This window comes from Phoxinus phoxinus (genome assembly GCF_949152265.1).
Source record: "Phoxinus phoxinus genome assembly, chromosome: 21".
Lineage (NCBI taxonomy): Eukaryota > Metazoa > Chordata > Actinopteri > Cypriniformes > Leuciscidae > Phoxinus > Phoxinus phoxinus.
Genome location: NC_136896.1, coordinates 14,515,044 through 14,537,054, shown reverse-complemented (window position 1 = coordinate 14,537,054; position 22,011 = coordinate 14,515,044). Strand labels below are relative to the sequence as shown.

At 38.3% G+C, this 22,011-nt stretch overlaps 1 protein-coding gene across 1 annotated transcript in view; it reads right to left on the bottom strand.

Moving 5' to 3' along the window:
• Positions 1–22,011, bottom strand: part of odad2 (outer dynein arm docking complex subunit 2) — a 94,723-nt gene that overhangs the window by 57,216 nt on the left and 15,496 nt on the right. The window contains exons 10-15 of the mRNA XM_079594379.1: positions 21,280–21,421; positions 10,702–10,848; positions 10,291–10,500; positions 9,202–9,435; positions 6,778–6,888; positions 6,448–6,602 (exon numbers count right to left, since the gene is read on the bottom strand). Coding sequence (XP_079450505.1) covers positions 6,448–6,602; positions 6,778–6,888; positions 9,202–9,435; positions 10,291–10,500; positions 10,702–10,848; positions 21,280–21,421 — 999 coding nt within the window. The remainder of the gene's footprint in view (positions 1–6,447; positions 6,603–6,777; positions 6,889–9,201; positions 9,436–10,290; positions 10,501–10,701; positions 10,849–21,279; positions 21,422–22,011) is intronic.

Sequence of the window (22,011 nt, the reverse complement as noted above, 5' to 3'; positions counted from 1 at the left end):
TTGGTGCGATGCTGGTCTTGTTTGCCAAGTAGTGGTAAACTACAGTAAACATTTAAAAGGCATATAATGTGGTCACAGGGAGCCTCAACTAATCTCTGATGTACGGTTAAGCTATATGGCTGTTTTTATTCACAGTTACGGTTTCTGGCTAAGCAGCCCTGATGGCCATTGGAAAGAGTGTTCAAGGTCATTTGGCTCTGGTCAAAGTCAACCAACATTTTCTCGCGAGTAAATTTAAAGAATAGCTGCCAAAATTAGCTCAGCTTTTAAAAAAAAGTAGTCAGAAATAAGGCCAGGCCTATGCTCAAACATAGCATGTAAAACAGAGATGCCATCAGAGAAATGTTATCAGTATGCTACATTAAAGTTGTGGAGTAATTACATGTTACCTCTGATAAATGGACTGTGGCTGTTGTCTATTTTTGTAAAGCCAACATCAACCTGCCAAATAACCGTGCCAAGACAAACCACATAAAACAGCACCGGTCAGTCGCTACCACAAAACAAAGGTTAAAGAGTGAGCATGCACTGTTTTAGAGCTCCTAACAGCATCCTAAATGCTCCCATCGACGCTTTGATTAATAGTACAGAACTTTCTTTGCAAAGCACATTGTTATAGTTGTAAGAAGATAAAAAAAAATCACAGACAAAGGATATTTAATGTTGGTGGCTGAGGAAAGACTGGACAGAAGAATTTTTAGATATGCAAGTGAACAGTAAAACCTAAAACAACTGACCCTTTGCTTTGCTTTTTCTTTTCTTTTTTTATCTTAATGGTAAGAAACTTGGTAAAAGGTTTGGCACTTACTATGTGAACACACACACAAAAAAAAAATAGTCATGGACATTATTAGAAAAGGTTAAATGGTCCTGAAAAAAAAATAGTCACACTTGAGAAAAATGACCTCATTGGAAATGAACGGGAGACGAATTTCATCTAGTGAAAACCTTTGGTACTACAGCCAAACAAAATTTTACTGAAAGCAAATTTTTTGAGATATCAAGCTCAAATATATAATTTTTTTTAGATGTATGGCTTTGATTTTTCATGCAGTTTTTAGAGTAAAACATGTTTTTGAAAATATATATCATTGTGCTGTTATCAGTTCTAATCCCTTTCAAATTAGTTTTTTTCATTTTATAGGTTTTTTTGTGTCTACTGTTTTTAACCACATTACTGCGAGATTTAAGAATTTCTTTAAAGAAAAACATCAGAGTTTTGCAATGTCACTTTATTCCAGCCAATCTAAGAATAATTTTACCAAACCATTTTAACCACAATATGAGCAAGGGGGGGTACAATGGTGTTTCATGTATTCAGAGTTGTTTACAGTGTTAAAGAGATGGATTCTCATGCTAATAATGGCCAAAGTTTGAAAAGTTATTTTGAACGAATAACAGAATTTCTGTGCTGAAAATCATACTTCCGGGTTGCAACACGTTTCGGCTGTTTTTTTTCTATCGTAGATCTAATGACGTAGACCAGAGTGGAACTCCTTATATGATTATACATTGCTGTCGGAAAAGCGCGTTCACTCACACGTCGACCAGAGGAGAGAAAGACCGAAAGACCGCGCTCATCGACGCGCTACTACCGGAAATCATCATCAGCAGCGCTAAATAGGAATGGTTGATGTCAAGAATGTCTCCAAAAAAGTGTGTTTTGGGATGTGAGGGAAAGTTTACCTTGTTCAGCTTCCCAAAGAACCCAGTGTTACTGGAACAGTGGATGCAGTTTGTATTTCCGGGACAGCAAAGGAGTGTGGCAAGTGCGGTTTTGTGTTCTGGTCATTTCAGTGACGAATGTTTTATTAACAAGGCCCAGGTCGTCGCTGGATTTGCAAACCGGTTGCAATTAAAACCTGGCGCGTCGATCGATAATAAGCAAACCTTCCCGCGCGCTCCCGCTTGACTCTATAGCTCCGCCCACACCCAGAATCAAGGACCTCGGCTTTTTCCAGGTAGAATCGGAAAGCTGTATTTTTATTTTATAAATTTGATGAAACTAAAGACTTTTTGGAGATATGAAGGACGCACTATTACTCTATAGGTACTCAAGATTAACATGAGATTGACTGAAACTAAGTATTTTACCCCCCCTTTAAAATCTCCAGTTCATGCCTATGAGATCTTCAGTACAGCTTGTCTGATTTAACATCAGCAATCAAGGGAGATAGAGCTATGCAAGGATTAATCATTTCAAAATTAAGCTACCGAAGAACACCTTGATTGCACTAGCTAAGTGGGAAGATAAGGGAAATTAGTATAGTGATGCACCAAAATGAATTTGTTAATGAAACATTGAAACCAAAAGTGTTCATTTGGTCGAAAAATTAAGTTTTGTTAATTAAATTTGGGTATTTGAACTTGGTGTGCTGTCAGGGTGTTGTGTCCTCAGGTGCTAAATTATCGTAGTTAAGTTTGTCTGCAATGAGCTGCCTCTCGATATTTTAGCCGAATTTTTTTTATTCATTGCTACTCTAACATCATTTTTAGTTACAGTTTACCTAGTTTATCTATACAGATTTTGACATGGTCAAAGCACACCATGGGACAGCATTCATTAAACGTCACAGTTCCGGTCAATGATTTGGACCCTTTTTTTTGCCATTTCAGATGAATATTTATCACGAGAAATTACTGCATAATTAAGTCTTTAGTGCATTCTTAGCTGAAAGATAATAGATTACTGTGATCTTACAATAAAAGCTCTATACGAGTAAAATTCCAGTGAATATCACCCTTTGTGTATGTATATATATATTAAGGTTATGATTATAATCCTTCTAATATTTTTCTTGTTATAATATAACCATTTTAATTTTATGCATCATTAATCAGCTAAATTGTTAACATATGCCTTTCCCGGCATATGTGTGGAGGTCTCACATTCTGTTCAGGCACGGCCACCTTCTAAAAGCCCCTTCAACCCAGCCCTGAACCCCTCTCTCTGCTGGACTCGCACGGCCAGCCCTCTCATCAGCCACACAAAGACATGCTGTCTGCTGCTGGCAACACCAGGACTCTCAGCTTGTGTGCTTTCAGAGGAGAAAAATAAGGAGGAAAAGCACCTCGAAATTATTACCACTGTAAAATACATTCTAAAATGACTTTTGCCTTAAAACGCCAGGCTGGGATTGTTTCTGAAATGGCACACCAAGACCAGGTGGATCGAGAAAACATTCCCTGGTAAGTGCTCACTGACCTAGCTTACTTCGACAGATTTCATTTTCATAAATGGTTGGTTGTTTTATTCCAAATGCTGCGTTTGACCTTGATGCTTTATATGCTGTACAAAAAAAAAAAAACATTGTAATAAAACCAGTTCTTTCTTCATGTCCAAGTATGTATTAAATATTCTGCCAGAAACACAATGATTTTCTATACAGCTGGCATCTAAAACTTCCAACCAGCCACCTGTGCAAGTGAACACAGCACAATACAGACTATAATACATAGGCGTAATTTACTGGTGGGACGGGTGGGACATGTCCCCACCACTTTTCACCAGAGTTGATTTTGTCCTCACCACAGCAAGGCAAAGCACCTCTAATCCATTATTCTTCATAACTGAATTCAAACATAAAACACACATATGTATACAGACACACATATCGGGATTTTTAAGACCAAATAATGCTAATGCTATAATATGTAAATAACTATAAAAAGAGTAAGAAAAAATAAAAGTGGAAACAGAATTCTTTTGAAAATGTGTTCAACCCCCCCCCCCCCCCCCCCCCAAAAAAAACTACAATAACACAATAACACTATAATTAAAAAAACTATTAATGTCAGATGGGTTCTGATTTGCTGTCAGTGTATTTATTGTTCATCACCTAGAGGGGGAAAACACTCTGAAAGTGATTCCAACAATATTGTTCCTTTCTGTTGTTATTTTTATAGTTGTGACATGCCATTATTCTCTAGAACGATTTTTAAAACCTTTTTGGTAAAATAGGCTAGCTATCGTTTTTGGTGTGTGAACGGACCTTTATACATCAGTAGTGTTCACAAACTTTGTTTACTGGCTTGTTTAATCTCTTTTAAGCATAAGTTTCAATGAGGTATTACCACAGCCCCAATCTTGACAACTAAATGTTTTTACAGAGCATTACTTTTCTTAGAGGACACTTATTTGGCTAATGGGACATTAAGCGAATTGAATGTGGCATGGGGCACCTGCCTCTAGTTTCAGCAAACTAAGCCTGATGTAAACGTAGGATGAGCTTTTGTCAGTTTTGACTTATGAGGTGGAGAGAGAGTGGCCTTTCTGCTACTGGGCCTTTTCAGACGCAAGCCTCCCTCTAAATTCCTCATTCAATACTATTCTATTGCGACTGGTGTGGAGCCAGACAGTAGATCCTTCTACAGATCCTAGTCTATAACAATCCCATAAAAAAAACTCTTATCATAAACTAAAAATGTAAATTTATCAGCTCCTTGGCCTCAAACTTGTGAAAATAGCACCTGATAATTTATAGACAGGTAATGGTGGAATTAAATAATGCATTTTTGAGTCCCCAAACGCGTACTGCAAAGCAAAGTATATGTGTAAATCACTTTTATATGAGAGTGCTTGTGTGACAGAACGGGCAAGCCAGATGAAGATTCCAAGGTTTTTCGTATTTATGGGGGAAACTGACTGGCTTAAAAGACATCAGCCGCCAGAAAAATTACACCAGGAAAGCCTCCAGGACGGTCATCATCTTCGCTGAGCTAAGTGACGTTGGAATAAAGGCCAGCGTGCTTTACATGACAAACGATTTAAGAGTCTTTTTAGCTTACACTCTTGATTATTACAGCACGACTGTTTCAAAGAAGCATTCCACATCTTCCAGATCCCACTAGCCGCACTAATGGAGCAACGGCCTCGACTAACACATCACGGCGTCTATAAAATCAACACTTTACTTCATCTTTTGTTAGCGGTATGGGTGAAAGAACAATTTGCATTCCTTCAGCATAAAGTCATCATAAAAGATCAGAGCTCATTGACAGAGTTTATAAAAACTTTTGCTCTCTCTTCAAATAATCACTTCTGTAGCCACATTTAGAGCAGACTCAGATGCACAATGGTGACAGCTCTGAGCCATGGAAAATCTGAGTGTTAGAAGTGAACAAATGAGACATCTCATAAAAATGAAGGCTTTGATTGCACATCCTCTGTCCTTCTCCCAACCTGACCCCTTTGTGGTACACGATTTGACCAAATCTGGAGCCAATTACCGCACCTCACATTGACTTGACACCTCCTAGTCTAAAGATTCATATGACACATTGAGATCAGGAGGTCTAGTTAACCGAGCAATGAAATGTAGATTTTTAGGAATGTAATATTATTTAAAAATGAACAAAATCTTAGTAATATTTTTTTCAAAACAACCTTTCTTTAAATCTGCAATCTGCAAGATAAAACTCATAAACCTTATGAAATTAACAAGAAATGCTAAACAGAAAATGTATGCATGTCTGTGATAAATTTAGTTATTGGGATGTCTAATGCCATTGCATTCTGACTTTATTTCTGAATTTACACTGTTAAAGAGTTGGATTCTCATGCTAAAAATGGCCAAAGTTTAAAAAAATTAGTTGGATGTATGATGGAGTATTTCTGTGCCAAATACACTCCTTCAGGATTCGTATAAGTTTCGGAAATTGTTTTCGAGTATGGCCATGTATGATATCATAAAGGGTGGAATTCCTTGAACAGGCACTTCTCCTGGAAGAGCGCGTGCACACATTAACCAGACCGAGAGCAAGAGCGTGCCCATCAACGTGCTTCGTTCGGGTTACGGAGGCCGCCGGCAGTGCTGTCATTTTGTTTTTAGGCCACGAAATCAACAATGTCACCAAAGACGTGTGTTTTTGCAAGTGTGTTTGTTTATTCCCCGGCATTTCGGAGACAAAAAAAAGTTTTATAGACAAGGACAAGTTCGACAATGGATTTGCAGATTGTTTGAAACTGAAAGATGGAACAGTCCCAATTATAAAAGATCCCGTTCATGAGTCGGAATTGCAGGCGGCATGTAACATCAATTGTCTGTTTTGATGGCAATCGGCACGTAAGTGCATATAATAAACAACACGAACGTATAGTGATTTAAAAGTTATCCAGGGATAATGCGATGATGTATTGTGCATGACTCTAAGCTCCGCTCACAGCACGCCTCCAGGAGCTTTTATAAATCTGATAAAACTAAAGACTCTTCAAAGATATGAAGGATGCAATACTACTCTATAGGTACTCAAGATTAACATGATATTGGCAGAAACTGTGTGTGTTATGCCCCATTTAAATTAATTAATATACTGCTTAAAATATTTCTTCCACTCATAATGCATAATTATGGTTGTTCTGAGAGGACGGTTGTTCATAACCGTCATAATTTCTTGGAAAAATGAAATAAATCTTTTTGCAGAGGATCTGTAGTTACATGCACATACTTAGCTACATTTTCCATGCTGATGGAACATTTCCAGATGGCTCCAGTTGTGGCGGCTAGTAACTGCTTGTTTGCAGCTTGGTTGAGCAACATGACCAGTGGCTTCAGTCCACCGTACTGCCGCACCAGATCACGGGTATGTTTATCTTCTGCACACTAAAACAAGAATGAAGCCACACACACATAAAAAGCTTTAAGTAGTATCGAGATGTGCACAGTATTGTGACAGTAAAAGCCAGGACTAAATTAGTACGCCATTTCATTTTTACCTCAACCTCACCCCTTTTATCCATTGCCAAAGAAAAGTGTAGTTGAGTGTGTATGGCCGTACCTTAAAGATAGCGCTGGCACAGTGCATTTGGAGCTCCTGGTTGTCACAGCTGAGGTTCTTCACCAGATCCTCAATCATGCCCTCAGTCTGTATAGCAATTCTGTAGCTCTTCTGCCAAAACAAACATGCAGAATGACTTTCTGCGCTGAACACCTACTGTAAAAACCACTCTGCCTTGCCAAACAACACTGCGTGCAGCAACATAGCGCTTATTTCATCCTAAGGTTTCTTGCTTCTGGCATCATACAGTCATTCACATCTTCAAGCTGGTCCTTTAATAGAAAACAATCTTCCACTCAAAAGTAAAGTTTCATGAACATTATGTTATTTTCAGCCATACTTTGCACTGAGTGTCCTTATATAGTGGCTTTATACTGTATGTAGCATTTGTAGCTTACATTATGCTTCATAATACTTAAATGTAAATATACTTTATTGTTTTTAGTAGTATTTACAGTGCCATGGCATATAAATAATACATTTGAAATTCAAAATCACACAACCAATCAGAGGTCTATTTTTTTACCACACCAAGGCTGCATTTATTTGATAGCTACAAGCATAAACAGTAATATTGTGAAATATTATTACAATATTATTAAAATTACTGTTTTCTAATTTAAAATATTTTAAAACGTAATTTATTCCTGTGATGGCGAAGCTGAATTTTCAGTCTTCAGTGTCAAATGAGCCTTCTGAAATAATCTAATATTCTGACTTGGCTCATTTCTTATTACCGGTATATCTTTTTAATATTATTAATTTCTTATTACCAATGTTGAAAATAGTTAATATTAATACAAGTTAACGCTTAATATTTTTTGTGAAAATGGTGATTTTCCCCCCCAGGATTCTCTGATGAATAGAAAGCATTCTTTTGATCAATTGAATGCATCCTTGATTAAAAGTAATAATTTCTTTCAAAATGACTTTCGAATGGTAGTATAAGACATTTCAAGTAAATATTTTAATAAGCATCAGGGCCGAATTTACAAAACTTTAAGAATAACTATTTTCAACTGCTATTTTCTGCTACTTATAAGAATATATTAGCCTGGGAAAACCCAGACCACTTCCGGCAAATTTAGATTTGCTCTGCAAGTGGGTCTGGCAAAGAGCCCATTGAAACCCATTTCCAATCCGCCGAAATCGCGGCACCAATCAGAAACGTTTTACACGATGACGACAGAGCAGAGACGGTGACGCAGATTTTGTACATTACAGAGATGGATGCCGCCGTGGAACATCACAACATCACTCGTTCGAATCAGCTGTCGCGTCTGTTTCAAGCGATTTAAAATGGTCATTTTCGTTAACACAAACTCTGAATTGCTGAGAGTCTCGAGATGTTTCTCCGTCGTTCTGCATACGTCATGTCATTCATCGCTCTGATTGGTTTTAGTTTTATCCGACGTTCGTTGGTGACGCCCCTGTGGAAATGAATTGTCTATGGAGCTTTGCCAGACCCTTACTCAGTTACAACTGAGAGGGTCTGGGTTTTCCCAGGCTAAGAATATATTGTATTCCCAAAAAAATGTCTTAAGATTGTTCATTAAGACATAATTTAGTATTATACATTATAATATTTAAATTATAAATAAGTATACAACTTTTCAGAAAGAATGTTCTTAAAAATCACCGTAAATAACTTCTTAAAGTTAGGATAACCACCAACCCATCTTATATCCCCAAAAGTAAGATGTTTAATGAAATTATTGGGTTGTTTCTAATATTAAACATTACAACATAGGCTAACACTAGCTACATATAATACATATTTCTAGTACCATGAATGTGGACGATTACTCTGAAGTGACACAGATCAATCACTTGCACGTATATCTCTAGCTAGAGCTAGCAAGGCAGCACACATAGATACAAGACCTACAGTATTCACTCTAGAGAGAACGCAAGAAAGACAGCAAATTAATGGGAAAGACCACATCTTGAGACAGGCCCTATTAAAATTTAACTTGGCACAGCGCATTAAAAACATGACGCTGAGTGATTACTCCTGTCAAGCCAGTCAAAAATAGTTTGCATGCATATTGTGATATCTATGGTAATCAGCAGACAGCGCAAAAAGACAGGCTTAGAGGTGTTTTTCATTCAGCGAGTCTTCAGCAATGCCCGCCTTTCGATCAGAAAACACCAAAGCCTTTAATTTTCTTCTTAATAATTTTTTTTTAGATGTTCTTAAGAAAATATCTGAGAACTTAAGAATTTTTCAAGAATTGCATTTAGGAACATTCGAACAAACTTCCTAAAGTTTATCTTGAGAAGATTTTCATGAATCCGGCCCATAGTTTTGGTGCAGCACACAAACTAGTAGTGTTTTTTTTTCTTCTTTTTTTTATACCAATAGGGCATTCAAAACATACCTAAACTCACATTCTAAAACGGATTTGAACAGTTTGAGCAAACCTCAGAAGCACACTCCTGCAATGTTCCCACCACAGGGATGAGCACGTTCTTCTGCGGTGATTTGAGCAGCCGAGCGAGCAGAGGGATACCCCCGGCCCGGCGGATGGCTTCCTTGTTCCAGGTGCTCTTGCTGCAGCTCCAGAGAGCCAGAGCCCCACAGCGCGCCACCTCCACATCCGTCTCCTGCTCCTTACTCTGAGACACACCATCAGGCACGCAGTCCAACAACTCCACCTGCAAGAAACAACTTCCGTTTGTTTCCTCATTTTAAAGCTCTTTCCTGTGCTTGAACTTTGAAACAATGCAATAGATTTGTCACTTTGCCTCACATGATATCATGCTAACATTACATTTCTATTGCTTATGATGCTTTATACTGTTTTCATTTCACTCCCGGGAAGGTAGAAGACTCGTGGCATGTGAAAACAAGTAGGAATGTGTTATTAGTGGGGTCATGGTGTATTTTATGACATCTTCAGTGCAGGATGTGGAATACAATATCCTGCCCTGAAGCTGCCAACATTCATCTAAACATTCATCATCAGCCAAAGACTGGCTGTTACTTAAGAGGGCTTGAAAATTCAGACTATGTCACACCAAAATCTACAAATGACCACATCCTTCAAAGAGTAAATTTCATGTTTCCCTGCTGTCAAGTCAGAAAGGCCACTTTAACACAGCATTACACGCGCGTGCTGTTCAGAGGTGGTCTGGGACTTTAAATGTAACTAATCTATGATAGCTACATAGAGAACGTCCGAGTCTGGCCCCGAGTAAATATACAGAGCAGAGTAACACGTGAGCCCTAATCATACAGAGCGTCACTCTGTCAATAAACACACATGCCAGGATGAGGGGGAGAACGACATTCAATCTGTTTTTACCTGCAATGTGCTCCCTTTGATGCTGGCATTGAAAATTATTGGGAGAAACAGACTGAAAGAAAGAGTGAGTGGAGAAATAGAGGCTGGTATACACATGTTCTATTGCTTGTCCCTCAACATTCTCCATCTTTTGGTCTCTTTTCCTTGTGCGAGTTCTTAATCAAGTGCAACCTGTTTTGACAAACGCATACTTCATGTTTCTCACCAGTCTCTTGATGCCACCATGCTGTCGGACTGTCCTGCGGGCCCGTCTGAACTTGGCCACGTTGGCGATGGTCTCTGCAGCAAGGCTCTTCAGCTCTTTGTCAGGGGAGTCCAGGATAGACACCATGGTCTGCAAACCACCCAAGTCAGCGATGGTCCGCCGAATCTGGGAGTTGCAACTGATCTCCTTCAAGATCTTCAGAGAACCAATCTAACAGCAAGGGAGAGTAAAGTATCCATTATAAGAAAAACTGGTTCATATACCTAATGCTGCATCATGTAGAAATTGACATTTTTTAGCTTACAACTTGCTGGAATTTTTTTGCTCCAACTTCTCTTTTACACTCAAGAGAACAAAAATGGCAGTCAATGGTGACTTCTGACCTAATCAACTTAGTCTGGATGCACTTACTTTACATCTGGTCTCATCTGTGTCAAGCAGGTTGATGAGAACCTCCAGCCCCCCCACATCTCTGATAGCCAGCTGACACATCTCCTGGGCCAGGTTAAAGTCTCTCAAAGAGCACAAAACAATCACTGTGGCAGTCTGATTAGCCCCCTGTTCACACACAAACACATATGCAGAAATTACATTAGGTGCTCAATCAAACCCGCAGACAGATGATCAGAAAGAGTTGTACAACAATCTAAAACATGTTCAACAGAACTCACAGACATTAGACAGAAGATGCCCGTGTTATTTGTCTGTATATGTATCTGTATGAAGGCTGTTGGGCACGCCTACTTTTGCATCACACACAGTAAAGGTCCTTGCACACCGAGTCCGAAATTCACGTCTAAAACATCCGCACCTTAAAAAATAAATACGACCTCATGTACAAATCATGTTTTGTCAATCAAACTTTCGTCCGTCATAAAGAAATTCGGATCGGGTTCGATTTTCTGCGTTTTCCGCATCCGTAGCAAGCATTTTGAATGGTCTTTTGACAATTCAGAGTCACCAAATCACGAATATGAAAAAACGCATACGAAAATATTGGACTCAGTGTGCAAGGACCTTAATTCTTGTATTTTTTTTTTGTCTCCATGAACCCCTTTTTTCGACCCACACGTCATCCCTTCAAGTCTTATTTTGTTGAGCACATGTTGTGTATAAGTGTCTGGTATTGTGACTATAAACAGGGGTGGGGAAAGATCCTTTGATACAGACTACTGCTGTGCTGCAGCCTGAAACCATAGACAATGACCTAAGTTAGCAATTAAAACAAAACAAGCTCTGAAATGTTGGAGATGATAACGGATTGGCCTAAAAAAAAGCTCTGTTTTGACAGTTGCTATATACACACACACACACACACAGCTTTTTAGGCTGGTCGTTCCTCAAGAGGTTGCCTACGCAGTGAGTACAACAAACTTGTGGCATTTGTTGTGCCAGACTCCTTAACAGATACATCTTTCGGAGACAACTGTGGTTTTGATATCATTCACGGCATGTCCTTTATTGGCTGGAATGAAATAACAGAAGGGTGAGTGACAGATAAATAAAGCAGAAGATCCAGCAAAAGTACTACACTATTAATCATCTTTAATCAACAAATTATGGCTTCTTTAGAGATTGCTGTTTGTTTAGGTCAAAACCACAGATCTAAGATCAGCTTTCCCCAAGAGAAAACACCAGAAACACATGCCTGGTTTTTCTCCTCCTTTTTTATGGAGCAGCTCATATGAATTCGAACAAAGGGAAGCTTCTCTCTCCAAGGCTGGCCGTGTTCTCAATGCAGTAGGTCCCAAAGTGGCATGTAAGCTGCTGTAATGCAGCTCGTGCAACAGACCTTTGAAATATGACACTCAAGTCCAATCTCCTGGAAATTGAACAAACACTTCTGTTTCTTTTTCATAAAATGAGTAAAAGATAAGATGCAGTGATTAGGCCTGCCTAGCACCCTCGTTTACTAGACACAAAGTGTGTCCCAATTCACATATCTATTCTATGCCATTTTGTATTAGTACGAGTAGTCCCTTGTGAAAAAGTTAACTTTAGCATATCTTTAAAAAGAGTACTTAATACGAAAATAATATACTTTACAAGCATATACAGTATTTAAGTTCAAACTGAATGCAATGTTTTCAGCAAGTTAACTGCCTGCTATTTATAATTAACTGAAAATGTGCTATGGTTTAAATTTATGTTAAATACAATTAGTTGAACTTTAAAGGTAGGGTAGGCGATTTCAGAGAGGCTAGCAATAGCGAGCTAGCTTTGAAAGCACAAGATCCCACCCTCCCTTCAGAGCATCTCTAAAGCCACATTTCCTTCAAAACACTTGAACCGTACAGCAGGGAGCAAACAAAAGCACCACAAGAAACGCTGTTAAACTACCTCATGTGTCAAAAGCACAAAACATTACAATAATAATGAACAAAAAACAACGTAAAAGAGCACTGACCTGTATTTCGCATTCAAACCGAATTCAATGATTGGATGAACATTTTATGGCCCTACTCCTTACACAGATGATATACATATAAATACATTTAGACCACTTAACTTAGTGATTGCTATCAGGATGTGAACGAAGAGACTTTCAACCAACATGACCAAAAAAAAAAAATCTGTATGCATCACCAAGCCAGCCTTTAAAGTGCTTTTTTTTACCCATTTAAGTAGGAATTATTTATATGCTTTATAATTACTTCTAGTGTCTTTACAATTTGGTTAAAATGTACTTCTGAATGTCCTGACAATGTCCGGTTTAGCGAAAAGAGGCGGCGTGTTCCGGCGCAAACGCTGCCTGGTGCTATTTTAGAGTTTTAAAAAAACAATTCCGCCACTGAAAAACCTAGTCTAAAGACAGTGGTGCATTGCGCGATAGTCATATGCTATTTTAAGGGCGCATGCTTGGCCATTATGTAGCGTGTGAACAACGCGCATACACTTCGATTCTCTAATCTAAACGGACGCAGCAGTTTTCATTTTTGCAAATCATACATTATTACAAGGAAAAATATTAACACACGAGGGAAATCATTGTTGTGTCCGTGAAGATGTGAAAAAATAGGCATAAATCTAGCTTACACATTTACCCAAATTATTATACGCCTGTTTAACCGAAGCTTATTTGGGTGGGTTTCTCCCATCCCCATACAATGTCACTTCTCTGTCTTTTACGGCTCTGACGAGAACGTCGCTCTCCTCGGTTGTGAACCGCTCCTGACGTTCGCCTGGAAAATCCGCCGTTATAATAGCAATCCGGCATGGAACAAGCGCGCCTGCTCTTAAAGGGAATGTGAGAGGACGCTCTGGTTGGTTTATTTCACGTTACGCCCAAACCACACCTATGAATAATGAAGCTACTTCAGACCAACCCATTTTAGATTTGCGTCGGGCGCAAGAGTCATTTATCCCGCCGGTATAATAGCAACAGAGCCTGGGATCCGCCCACAAAGTTACTTGCGTTTCGTGTTTGATACTTGCGTTTCAGATTGTTAAAATAGGGCCCAATAAGTCACATTTCTAGAGCGTCATTTACAGTAATTATAAAATTAAGTAAATTAGTAAATAAATTAGTAAAAAACAAGTGGGTAAATATAAAGCAGAATTAAACTTGTTTGGCTAAAATTTCTGCAAAGAATTTGCTGATGCAGGTACAAAAAGACTTGTTGTCTTTTGAAAAGAGATGTTTTTCTTGCCCCTCCCAAATTGAGAGTCCATGATAACAGATTTGGTGCCAATGTATTGCACATCTCTAAAATAAACAAAGTAGAACTTGGTTGAAAATGTTCTGGAAAAAGACTTAACAAGGAACAATGATGTGAGACGAGAGAACATCAGATGAAAGAGAGTAAGCACATATAGAAGGACTAATAATGAGAAATGAATGTAGACTTGAAATAAAAGGGTGGGCAGATATGGAGAAACTAATGAGAGCGATGAAGGATACGACAGAGAGAGTGATAAGAAGTGAGAAAAATAGTCAGAGAGGCGGAGACAGAAAGTAAGAAGAAGAAAGAAGTGAGAGTGAGAGAAAGAGGCACATGTGTTGTCCATATTAAGTGGCTGGACTAAATGTGAACCAAAACTAGCAGTGAATTCACTGCACTCTCTGTCTTGCCACTTACTTTGTCTTCAAAGCATTCGATGGGTTAGCACTGAATCTTGTAAAAACACAAAGCTATATTTAGTACTGATACCAGGGAAAAAGAAATCCAATGTTCATATGCTTTCATTTTCAAGAAGCTTTGGTCTCAACATGTTGTAGACATTCTTTACAAATCAGAAAACATCTGAAAGTCTTTTTTATGTCTCTGTCTCGATTCTAACGTGCCCTCTCTCAGTCTGTGGTGTGAAGAGAGAGGTTTAGGACAGATGCACACAGATAAAAGCTGTGAACATGGATGACTGACAGGTTAATCATTTGATATCATTATACCTATGTGTTTCTATACTTTACTATATAGAAAATCTCTGCTCATAGATAGTTTGTATCATCACAAGATGTAAACTTTTATCGCAGAGCTCTCTATATAAAGTGATATACTGATTCACTATCAGTCAAAGTTTTTTTTTAGGTTTTTGAAACATTAGAATGATTCAGAAGGATCACGTGACACTGAAAACTGGAGTAATATTAGGCTGCTGAAAATTCAGCCCTCAGGAGATACTCAGGAGAAAACACCACTAACATGAATGATGACCGACATCAAACAGGAAGTATTTATAGACAAGGTAAGTTAACCATAGAAACTAACGAGAACTAATACAGAAATGACAGGAACTAACTAAACAACATAATCGTGACACATAGGAATAAATTACATTTCAAAATATATTAAAAAAGAAAACGGTTATTTTAGATTGTAAAAATGATTCACAATATTACAGTTTTTACTGTATTTTTGATCAAATAAATGCGGCCTTTGGAGAGCATAAGAGACATCTTTCAACACACAACTTTACCCACATACATACAGTATACTCGCATAAAGAAATTTAAAGTCACAGTTCTGCAATATGGGGAAGAAAAGAGTGAAATAGTGCACTGACTTTTGCAAAAGCATTAAAACAACTAATATTATGCAAAAAAACAGTACAGCAAAAGAGTAGTATGTCCAAAAGTTGTAATATTCAAAAATTTGACCTTCATTGTGTATATTTTGATTCTTTTCTTTTGTAAATAAAATATAAACAATCAAAAAAAAAAATTTGTTTTTTTATTTTAATCTCCTTGGTCACGGCCACATCCACCTTGATAGGCCCATTAGGATAGGGTCTTGTTTTATGTGAGTAAGTGGGCAGGATGATTTTCATATCATTGTGTAATGAAAAGTCTAGGCTACAAGATCCAGTTCTCAAAAGTCTTGTGAATGTTCAGTATGTGTTTTATGGTCTTGTTGCAGAACAACCACTGGCTCTGCACCCCTACTCACAATTCACTATCAGACCTATGTTCCCTCCATAAGCTTGCATTCTGCAAGTGAACTGCGCCTTGTGGAACCATCCCAAAGAGGCACAAAATCTTTCATGGACCATTACCTTGACTGTTCAATGCTGGTGGAATGACCGGTCTAACTCAACCCGAGCTGATGAGCATTTTCACTATTTTAGTGAAAATACTATTTTTTATACTATTTTATACATTTATACATAAAAAAAATAAAAAATAAAAACTTTGCTACAGGTACGTGTACTGTGGTAGACTAACTGGGACTAGTCACAGCACTTGCATATTGTTGGCCTATTGTTTGTTTGATTGATTCTATTGTTCTCCTCATTTGTAAACCGCTTTGGATAAAAGCGTCTCCTGAATGGTTAAATGTAAATGTATTTCAGTGACTTCAAAATATTTTTCACCAAGCACACAAAAGTTTTCTCAAAAATACAAACGTTTACATACATGATACTCACATATGATTGTAGTTTGTGCTGAATACAGTGTAATCAGACTTAAGCCATGGAAATGTTTTAAGTAACTGAAAAAATCTCAAATGTCAGGACATGTCAAAACATCTCCAAGGCCCAGAAAACACTCCAGACCTCAAAAGGTTAAAACGTCTTCAGACAAATGTTGGCGAGGAAAGCTTTACATTCATCTTTGATCAAGGCTAAAAAGCTTCTTGCATTGCTTTCCACTTGTTGAAAACATTTGCCTTCAATTAATAGCCACATCTAGTGGCATTTGAAATAATTTACGCGTCACAAAAATACAGTAAGCGCAGATAGATTGTAGTTCTGTTTCAGAGCAGGAAAGCAGGTCCCAATGACAGCACAAGCTGTGTGTCACCATAAAAACCTATCCTGAGGAAAGAATACTTAAAACATTCAGCACAAAACAGTGCAGAATGAGCCAGCATTCATAAATCCTGCCCATTGCAGATGGAGCTCAGAAAATTAACAAATTCTCCTGAAGAGCAAAACACAGAAGCACAGAGACATAGATAATGAAAGCAGAAAGGAAAAAGGAGGAAAAGACAAACAGAGAGGATGGATATATAAATAAAACTTAAGAATAAAACAAAGCTGTACTGATGCTCTGGAGAAAATTGAGAGGGCAGAAAGAAAAAGGAAAGAAAGTATCAGAGTGACCGAGAACAAAGAGGTATTAGGAAAAGAGAATGTGAATGTTCATTCTGGCACGAGTGTTGTGTATGATATACACATTAGAGTTAATTTATAGAGAAGCTGACTGAGGTCTGATCATTATCATTTATCCTCAATTAAGCAGCCAGCTCTCCAGAGCAAGATAAAGACAGCTGTATAAATGATTTACACAGAGAGAGCCACAGAGCAGAGCCGCCTCGTCTAGATTTAAGAGCAAAGAGATATCAGATTTAATGGACAGTATTAACTTGATGCAAAACAGCATATCCACAGCGTATTTACGAGCACCTTTACTTGTATGTGTATACACACACACACGCAAACCATTTGTGTGAAAGCAGACAGATGGGTGTCACAATGTTTCACAATATTACAGTTTTTTATCAAATAAATGCAGCCTTGGAAAGTATAAAAAACTTATTTCAAAAACATCCTTACCAACTTTAAGCTTTTGAACGGTAGTGTACTGTATGTTACATTGGCCGTAATAGAGGTAAAGAGAGAATAGTGATAATACTATCGGCCATCACATTTGAGTGTGCACTGTGCACCTTAAAAAAAAGAAAAAAGAAAAAAAAGTTTATTCATTTCTGCATGGCTAAAGAAAGTCAGAAAATTCAGAAAATCAATCTGTTTGGCATCACTGCATCATACAGGACTGAGATGAGGTGTACCAGCAGCTTGATTTGACACACATTCAATTGTGTATTCACTTTGTCCAGTAGATGGAGCAAGACCTCATAATGGCCATGTGAGATAAGATGTGGACATTACTCTGGTTACAAAAAACAACTGTTCAATTCTGACTGGAATTTCAACTTCTGCCACTATGCAAACGAAAAACTGTAGCTGTAAATGTATTCTATGCTATCCTTTTATGCTATCCTTTGTTATCCTAAAGCCTTTTATTTGTGCACATTATTATTCTGAAAGATTATTTCTCAGTCTTGTATTCTGTGAGAAACACTATGTAAGTGAGGCATGAGCCGCTGCAGTGAGAGAGATCCAGATTTAGGCTTTATTTCCTGAGCAGACACAGACACTCTGCAAACCTTTAAGTTAAAATGACTCCGTAAATTTTTTTTTAATCACATTGGGAAAAATTTCACACACTTTTTCAATGTATAAGAGCACTAGTATTTCATCCAATTACCCCATTCTGCTTCTTGTTAATCGCTTGCAAGTAAGTCACTTACTTGCAAGCGATTAACAAGAAGCAGAATGGGGTAATTGGAAGAAGGGAGAGTGAGAAAATGTTTCTATGCAACTTTGTTTGGCTGCCATGTTTCTCTAATTCAAGCTAATGAGGCAGTTGGGCCGAATCTGGTGAGACAAACAGCCCGTGGCCACCTCCTCTACACACTGACGCAGTTACAAAGTGTGTCTGTGAATGTGTGAACGTGCCGTTATACTCAACGCTCCTTCTTTGACCCATCCAGGCAATAACTGAATGGAGTTTGGTGTGTGTAATATGTTTTGCGGTCTAAAGACATGCACGATTTATTAATATAGTACTAACACATCATGAAAGGATGTAGTCACTGGTGCAAACTGCCCTCCGTACATGTGTACAGAAAGGCAAACATGAAGACATGTAAATGTACAGTTCAGGTAATGTAGACTGCAAAAATATCCCTAGATAAACAGCCATTAAACACAAGTCCGATCATTCATGCATCACCTTATAGAAGCGTAATCTCCCAGAAATACAAACGCATGTCTATACCCTGGAAAAGAGCAGAAGAAAAGACAGAGGGGAGGAGAAAAACTGAACCTTCACTCCAAAAATAAAACAGATATTTAGTTTGGCACGGACTGTGTTTCGGCTTCTGATGGTAATGACATTATAAGAGCGCTACTGGACAAACCCTCATAAATAAGAACTGTGGTTTCCAGACAGATAGAATGCTGGGAAGGGCACGTTACAAACACATCCTGTCTAGAGTTGAAAACAGCACTGTAACAAACGCATCCCCAAACACCTCACACAAATCAGGAAAAAAAAAAAACTAACTTTACAAATCCACTTTCCAAACGCTTTCCAAAATCAAACAGGATTTTGTTATCAAATGCTTTTTTTCCTGACGTTTGGTAGAGGATGAGCACCTCCCATAAGGAAAAATCACATTCATTATCCTGTGTTTTACTGGGCTAAAAATATCTACCTACGGCTGAACTTTACTTGGATGTTTTTCTTTACATGATTTATTGCTCACTACACTTAAGATCATCTTTTTAAAAATGTGTACATCAGTGCCCTTTTAATCTACAGTAGGCCTATGCCTTCTATAAATGATTTACTATAGGCTATGTATTGACTAGGGGTGTCGCAATATACTATATGTATTGACTATAACAGTGACGTTTTAAAAAATTAAATATTGAAATCATATTCATACTACACGTATGATAATATTGTAAATAATCTAGCATCAGTAACCGATTGACACTCCAAAACAGTAGGTGGCAGTATTGCACCTAAACGCTGGTAGCCACCTGTCATAAAAAGGAAAAAGAAGATGATTTCAACACAGTTGTTGTGTCCACAATCGCCCCCTATACCCTCATTCACTATTTTCCACATACCGGTAAGTACACTAATATAGTTCACTTGAAGGAAGGAGTAAATGAAAACGAGAAATACTGAGTGTGCCAAAAGGGCTACCGCTTTTGCATAGTTTGTCCTTGCAAATTTTTTTGAAACTTTGCAAAACTAGCAGCTCCAGTAGTAAGATAACGCTGTCATGGAAACTATGTATAAACCTTAATTATACAATTTGATAATCAATTAAAAAGGAATTTATACCTGTATAATATTACGCTGTACCCACATCGGACCAGCGGTTAGGAAAATGGATGGATGGAGGGTTCAGCTGAGGGCGACATCTGGCCAGACGTGAGAATTCATTCGGCGTGCGAATCTCACAGTGCATTATGGGTATTCTCTAGCCATTGAGCGTACATCAGTTGTACACTCATTACTGTGGTGCATTGTGGGATTGAATGAGTCCACTACAGTTTCGAAGATCACCACAAGTTGTTGTTTCCTCAATTGACCCTTCGCAGGGAGCTTGATTGACAGGTGATCTGACCAATCATACTTCGCCATCCGCCATTTTGTCCGACAAAGCAGTCAGGAGAGTTAGTAGATTAACATGGGAGGATTTGAACTTGAAAAACGGAATGTACTGACTCTTTCCGCGGTTAAAACAACATTCCCTCTTATGTTCATTAATGTTTATTTGATGCTATAAATTAACTAGACGGAAGAGATGATCGGTTCACGAGCAGCTTTAACTGATGCTCTACAGCAATCTGTCACGACACATTAAAGAGCCACAAAACGGTATTTATTGTTTAAATTAATTAAAAAAAATGACCAAATTTGAAAGGTGAGACTTTGTTTAATATGTTTAATTACAAAAGTAACCGAAAAGTAACCTGGTCTGTCCTGTCTGTCAGCGCGTTGTCAGTGTCTTCTCTGCTCCGCGATGTATTTTTCACTGCGTGAGAACATGGTGTGTAGTGAGAGCGGCATAGCTTGTCGGACATAGCGACAGTAACTAAGGGGGGCGGGTCTTTGCGAATGGTCAATTAGTGCCCTATTTAAGGGTATTGGTGCTATCAGACATAGCCAGTGTTTAGCTACTACTTCAGTACCAAATCTTGTCGGAAGAGATGATAGCAAGACACTACTCACACCAGAAAAAAGTTTGTTTGACAGACACAAACAGTGTTGACAAACACTATTGTATTGTTCTTCCATACTACATAGTATACAAAAATAGTACAGCTAAAGAGTAGTATGTCCAAAATTTATAGTACACGAAAAAGAAGGCGAAATGTACCCGGATGACTTCTGCCAAGATTCTGGAGTGAGCATTTAATCGACACTTAACTATCCCATGAAGCCACGGGAAAGTTGTGAACGGCAACTGACGCTGGTAGGTCATGTGACAGTGACAACATGGCGGATATATAATGTGTGAATTTATTTCATACTACCCATATTCATGCTATATAGAACATACTTTTTTAATGGTCACATATGAGAGTAAATCTCAAACCAAATGTGCCTTCTAGACAGTATGCGATTTTGGACAGATTAGGGGTGTTGGACACCCCAGTCAACAGTCAGTTATTTTACTAGGCATTTGTACAGTTATGGTTACAAACTCTTTCTTCGTCTCCCTTTTTGTGATTCCTTTTTTTGTGAAAAAACTAATTAAAGTTAAAGATGAATGTGACTGATAGCATATATTTTTTTAGATATTGTGATTTTTTGTTATAAATAAAAAAGTCCATAGATATCGCAATAGTATTTGTATAGTGAATTATTTTGCCCATGATAATCGTGAAGTGAAAATCTGACAGCCCTGGAATTGATGCATGTTGGTGTGTGCATTTATACAAGCAAATGTGTTTTATTACCTTTAAGTATTTGACTAGTTTCTGGATCTGCCAGTATTCGGAGGGCAGGTCGGTTGCAGCCTCGGCACGTCTTTCGGGCTGTTCCTCATCTTCCTCATCCTCTGATGAACTCTCGCTGAAGTCATCAGCTCCTGGGGTTTTACTGTGCACACACACACGCGCACCTATTAGACGTATTAATATTCAAGCTGGCCAACAATTTTATGTCTCTCAGACACACACTGTGAGAAGTACTCTCCCACAGAATTTTCTCAGGATAGAAAAGAGAACTATCCATACATAACAGGACATTATAGAAAAAGTGCTTTCTCTAATAAATAGAGCTTAATACATCAAATCGGAGGAGAGTCAGAGCAGGTGCAAGCCAAACCACACAGCCCAATCTCTCAAAGCTCTGGTAAAATCTCTCTGAATCCAATGTGGAATGAATTATTGCTCTCTGAAAGGCCTAATGCTCAAACCCTTGGACAAAACGGCCATCAAACTCAGGGGTGTATTTGAAGTGTCATCTTAAGCCATGGCATCAAATTAAACGGCAGGGGATGGAGAGAACAGAGACAGAGCAACAGAGTGAGAGGAAGACTGGAGTGGTCATCAGTGCATTTCTGAACTCTTTTATCGCAAGCTTATACACGCACGCACAAACGCAGATGGCCGTTAAAGCGGATCAGGCTACTGAAATGAATGTATCGTGAAACGAGTCATGAAACTCGGTACACAAGGAGAAGAGGC